Here is a 6,000-nt window from a genome sequence, read left to right as displayed (position 1 = left end):
TTATAAAATAAGTAAATAAATAAAAAAAGAAATGATTCTGCAACGTTATACAACGTGCTCTTTTTGATTTCCTGGAACTCTAGGGTATTAATAAGACCACTTCAAAGAATGGAATGGCATTACATTTTTTGTTAAATTCAACAATTTTTTTCGACTTATTTTTTCATACGAAATTATTTAAAAACTTAATTTTTCACTGAAATAATTCACAATTTGCATACACTTATCAATAAAAAATCTGCTCAAAAAGACTAGGTGACAATTTAAAAAAAAACTGAATGGATGATATATAATCTAAATCAACTAGGTATCTTCTAAATCTAGAATCCACAATATCTTCAAAAATATGCTTCTAGAAACACATATTCCTAAGACTCTTTAAATAGTTTTTATTTATAAAATAAACCCCTAAAATTTCCGGAAAACAAAAGGAGCACGTTGTAGATAAACTACTACCACAGAATAATAATAAGTACTACGTACAGAAGTTTTACTTCGCGAAGGTATTTAAAAAAATGTATGCTCAATGTCATTAACAATATGGTGTAATTTAGCTTGTCTCAAGAGTCAAGCACCATTTTGTTGACAAACGTCAGTGATCGGCACTGCGCCGAAGCTATAGGGCTAACTTCGGTAAAATGATGTGACGTGAGGTGCCAAACTGCGGAAAATGGCGGAGGAAATACATGATTTAGCATGAATTATCATGAATAATATAGTTGCTCGGGCGAGATCTTCATGGGATGCGAGTAGGCGGTGATGGCGGCTGGCGCGCGTAGGGCGGCGCGTAGGGCGGCCGAGTGTAGGGCGGATAGGGCGGCGGGCAGCGCGTGGTGCCCTTTGTTGTTGTACCACGCGATTAGGTTCGTCTTGTTGTTGGCCAGGGATGCCGTGAAGCCCGTATATCTAGAGACATTAAGATTGAAATTAATTTACACTGAAAGATTTAGTTAGACAGGCGAATCCCACGCAGGATGTTTTCCTGAACACTATAATCCAGGCCTTTTCAAGGCGAGAGTGAATAAGCACTTACAGGGCAGATATGTACCATCTTAGACTACATCTCACGTAACACCAGGTGCGATTGCGGTCAAATACCAGCCTTGTCTTACAGAAAAAAAGGGACGTGGTTCTATTACGGTGATTGCATCAGCAAACTTGTCTTCCATCTTATTGGGACGGGAGGTGTAGAAAAATACACGGTGTACAACTTTGCTGCTAATAAAAGCAAAACTGGTGTAAAACGGGACTATTCCCATCTCTCATTTCCACCGCTGCAACTCCTGTGTAGACAGAATCTACAACTTGAAAACTGCAGTAAGAATTAAGTGTGTAAGTGCCCCCAAGAAAGCCAAGGTACGTTTCTTCAATATACCTTTTTTCAATGTAGTCCTTCTGCGAGTTGACGAGCCACTCGTTGAGAGTATTTACGTCTGGCAATACCATCATACTCGGCTTGTCGATAGCATTGCTTGCGTTGCACTGCTGTATGCTGTCGCTGCACTGGCAAGTCGGTGTGTCCTGATGAAAGGCACATAAATTAATACGAACCTCACAACACGGCAATGTTAAGTTTTGTGAGCTTCGAGTTGAAAGGTCATACATGTCAAAACTTATAAATAAGTTGATCTGTAAAGGTAAATCTTAACTGGGTGTTTGTTGTAATTTATTCTTACCGCTTGAGTCCAGTTTCGGGCACCATCACCCATCATTAAGTAATCCAGGACATGTTGTGCAAACGTTGGGTCCACGTTCTCGGAATAGCTTGACGGATCTGGCCTGAAATCAAAATCATTTTCTTTATCATTTATTTTATGTCCATACTGATCAACTGCCCGACTGAACTATCGGCCAACTAAAAATCGATTGTCTGCGCCTAGTCTTAAATTTACTAATTAGTGACAAAAACATAAGTACTATGAATCCCCAGGGGTCGATAAGTTTGCACATTATTAGTAACATTAGTGTAGTGTTTTATTGGGGGTAGTTCTTTTGTCACACTGATTTATTTTTCGTGTAGGTAGAGAAGAAAACATTGAGTTATCTTTCTGCAATAAGAACGAGGTTGCAAAAAATATATACAAGAACACTATAGGTCTAGTGAGTTGCTGCCTGAGATATGAGAGCGGGACGAAAAGGTGTTTTTGTGTCATCAAACGTCAGCGAGACTTCAGATGTGCTTCAGACTTGTATGCTCCATCGTCATATGTCACCCCTCCCGTGCCACTCCCATGCCTCAGTCATGCGCTAGACTTGTAGCAGGTGTACATTATGAACTGCTACCAGGCCTGTTCATCTCCACGAGTTTGCATCGAAAACAAAACACGCGCGACTACCCCTCCTGAGATACCAAATCGACAGGACAATCACGAGAGAGTATTGACGCACGCACGTATTCTTCACCCATTTGCATTGTAAAGACAATAAACCATATGTAAAAACGGTGGTGCAATTAATACTCTACAGTATTTTTTAACTGCCTGAATAATATTAGAAACACAAAATATAATTCATGCTTATTCATGTATTTCCTCCGCCATTTTTCGCAGTTTGGCACCTCACGTCACACATCATTTTACCGAAGTCAGCCCTATGTCTTCGGCGCAGTACCGATCACTGACGTTTGTCAACAAAATGGTGTTCGACTCTTGAGACAAGCTAAATTACACCATATTGTTTATGACATTGAGCATACATTTTTTAAAATACCTTCGCGAAGTAAAACTTCTGTACGTAGTACTTATTATTATTCTGTGGTGATACTCACACGATAAACTGCGTGGTGTTAGCATAGAGGCCGGGGTAGAGCCGCAGAGCGATCTCGTTGTCAGCAGGCGGCCGGATGGTGGAGAACGCCATCGCGATACCCACGAACAGCGACGGGAGAACCAGCAGCACGAACAGTAGCCACCTGCGGTCAGGTAATACGTCGTAGATGGAGTAAGGGGGTAAAGCAGGTAACGAAGGATTCTAAGGAACTCCAAAGAGCAGCCAAGTTATTTAGAAATTTTCGTATAGAGCACACATGCTCAAGACGAAGACAACTTTATGCCCGAAGAAAAGTAACGTTCATTTCAATTACATCTATACTAATATTATAAAGAGGAAAGATTTGTACCTATTTTTGTATGTTTGTAATGAATAGGCTCAAAAACCACTGAACGGATTTTGATGAAACTTTACAGTATTATTGTTCATAATCCAGTATAACATATAGGCTATAATTTATGACGATCTGTGACAAACGAAATTTCACGCGTGCGAAGCCGCGGGCGGAAAGCTAGTTATGAATAAGTAAGGTATGATGAAAATCGACTGAGCTCTACTATTTCATTTTACAGTAACAATCAGTTCATTGGAATTGCCACATATTGAAGTTTACTGAAACTGAATAGAGAAGGCCAAACCAACGCGTGCACCCGCGTGCACAATGGCTATGGCGATCAGATGTAAACGCATTGATAGCCATCGCACACGCAGGCTGCACGCGTTGGTTCGGCTGAACCTAAAGAAGTACTCTGGTCGCGCGCAGCACGTCCTCAGAGGGTCATGCATGCGCAATCGTATGCTTATGGGCATAAGTGCCTCTCGCGATCGGAGAACGGTAAATCATCCAGTTTTACCTGTAATTAAGGTTGAAAAAGGTTGATTTTTACAATGTTTTTACCTATTCCGGGAGTAGTGCAGGTATCTGGCTCGCAGCAGCGCGCGCCAGTGCTGCAGCGCGCCGCCCGTCAGCGGGCCCGCTCGATGTGACGCGCTGTGACGCCGTCACAAGCGTCAGGTGTAGTCACTGACCTGTTCCGGGAGTAGTGCAGGTATCTGGCTCGCAGCAGCGCGCGCCAGTGCTGCAGCGCGCCGCCCGTCAGCGGGCCCGCTCGATGTGACGCGCTGTGACGCCGTCACAAGCGTCAGGTGTAGTCACTGACCTGTTCCGGGAGTAGTGCAGGTATCTGGCTCGCAGCAGCGCGCGCCAGTGCTGCAGCGCGCCGCCCGTCAGCGGGCCCGCTCGATGTGACGCGCTGTGACGCCGTCACAAGCGTCAGGTGTAGTCACTGACCTGTTCCGGGAGTAGTGCAGGTATCTGGCTCGCAGCAGCGCGCGCCAGTGCTGCAGCGCGCCGCCCGTCAGCGGGCCCGCTCGATGTGACGCGCTGTGACGCCGTCACAAGCGTCAGGTGTAGTCACTGACCTGTTCCGGGAGTAGTGCAGGTATCTGGCTCGCAGCAGCGCGCGCCAGTGCTGCAGCGCGCCGCCCGTCAGCGGGCCCGCTCGATGTGACGCGCTGTGACGCCGTCACAAGCGTCAGGTGTAGTCACTGACCTGTTCCGGGAGTAGTGCAGGTATCTGGCTCGCAGCAGCGCGCGCCAGTGCTGCAGCGCGCCGCCCGTCAGCGGGCCCGCTCGATGTGACGCGCTGTGACGCCGTCACAAGCGTCAGGTGTAGTCACTGACCTGTTCCGGGAGTAGTGCAGGTATCTGGCTCGCAGCAGCGCGCGCCAGTGCTGCAGCGCGCCGCCCGTCAGCGGGCCCGCTCGATGTGACGCGCTGTGACGCCGTCACAAGCGTCAGGTGTAGTCACTGACCTGTTCCGGGAGTAGTGCAGGTATCTGGCTCGCAGCAGCGCGCGCCAGTGCTGCAGCGCGCCGCCCGTCAGCGGGCCCGCTCGATGTGACGCGCTGTGACGCCGTCACAAGCGTCAGGTGTAGTCACTGACCTGTTCCGGGAGTAGTGCAGGTATCTGGCTCGCAGCAGCGCGCGCCAGTGCTGCAGCGCGCCGCCCGTCAGCGGGCCCGCTCGATGTGACGCGCTGTGACGCCGTCACAAGCGTCAGGTGTAGTCACTGACCTGTTCCGGGAGTAGTGCAGGTATCTGGCTCGCAGCAGCGCGCGCCAGTGCTGCAGCGCGCCGCCCGTCAGCGGGCCCGTGCCGCCCACGAGCGGAGCCGCTTCCGTGCGCACGCTTGAAGTAGACGCACTCTTTGATGCCGATTCCTCTGGCGCTGAGAACACACAGTAAATAAACAATTAAAAAAAAGTCACGTTTGCCTATACGAGTATAATTTCAACTGCGATATACGCAGATCTCCCTCATACGAAATCTTTGTACTGGGTGCAACCAGCAGCGTGATTTTACACGCACGTGGATCAGATCCGCACATGTGCAGAAATTCAAATCACAAGAAAAATACACTTAAATCCAGTTTTCCACCAATTCGCACTTGGCACGCGAGGTGAGGTTGGCCTGAGTTCCCCTCAATTAGGGCTATCGTTTTAGCGCTCACCAGTTAGCGCCACTGTAGAGTAAGGTCCAGTCACTTGCTAGTAGCGAAGACAGTGGCACCAACTGGTGAGCGCTAAAGTGGTAGGAGGACTATCGCATTTGCACTCATCAAGATGGCGCCACTGTAGAGTAAGGTCTTATCAATCGCCAGGGGTGACAAAACTGTTAAGTATAAAAACGATAGCCCTCATTGGTTAAGTTATTAAATTAGCGCTGGGCGCCTCCTGGCTCGCTTCCAGTGCCGTGGACAGGCAGAGGCAGCTGCAAGACATTATGAACCTTATGCGCGCGGCTCACCGTCCTCTATGGCGTGGCTGGTGAGCTCGGCCTGCGAGCACACGTTGTGGANACATTATGAACCTTATGCGTACGACTCACCGTCCTCTATGGCGTGGCTGGTGAGCTCGGCCTGCGAGCACACGTTGTGGAACACCTGCTCCAGGCTGCTGTCCTCCAGCGAGTACAGCAGGACATTATGAACCTTATGCGTACGACTCACCGTCCTCTATGGCGTGGCTGGTGAGCTCGGCCTGCGAGCACACGTTGTGGAACACCTGCTCCAGGCTGCTGCACTCCAGCGAGTAGTCGCGGAAGCCCAGCGCCTCCTGGCTCGATTCCAGTGATGTGCATAGTTTGAGGAAGCTAAGGAACAAAACACCAATATTTCAGGTTATAAAACAATTTGAAGTTAGACATTCATGAGCCAAAGACTGACTTTT

The 6,000-nt window shown here is 48.3% G+C and overlaps 1 protein-coding gene across 1 annotated transcript in view; it reads right to left on the bottom strand.

Moving 5' to 3' along the window:
- Positions 1-704: 704 nt before the first annotated feature.
- Positions 705-6,000, bottom strand: part of LOC114349932 (ATP-binding cassette sub-family A member 1-like) — a 47,277-nt gene continuing 41,981 nt past the window's right edge. The window contains exons 26-31 of the mRNA XM_028300531.1: positions 5,781-5,923; positions 4,847-5,000; positions 2,768-2,911; positions 1,677-1,779; positions 1,376-1,521; positions 705-906 (exon numbers count right to left, since the gene is read on the bottom strand). Of these exons, the coding sequence (XP_028156332.1) occupies positions 705-906; positions 1,376-1,521; positions 1,677-1,779; positions 2,768-2,911; positions 4,847-5,000; positions 5,781-5,923 (892 nt within the window). The remainder of the gene's footprint in view (positions 907-1,375; positions 1,522-1,676; positions 1,780-2,767; positions 2,912-4,846; positions 5,001-5,780; positions 5,924-6,000) is intronic.

Source organism: Ostrinia furnacalis, unplaced genomic scaffold (assembly GCF_004193835.3).
Source record: "Ostrinia furnacalis isolate ACB-3 unplaced genomic scaffold, ASM419383v2 OfSCF0733, whole genome shotgun sequence".
Classification (NCBI taxonomy): domain Eukaryota; kingdom Metazoa; phylum Arthropoda; class Insecta; order Lepidoptera; family Crambidae; genus Ostrinia; species Ostrinia furnacalis.
The sequence above is the reverse complement of the archived record's forward strand: the minus strand, read 5'-3'. Positions and strand labels throughout refer to the sequence as shown.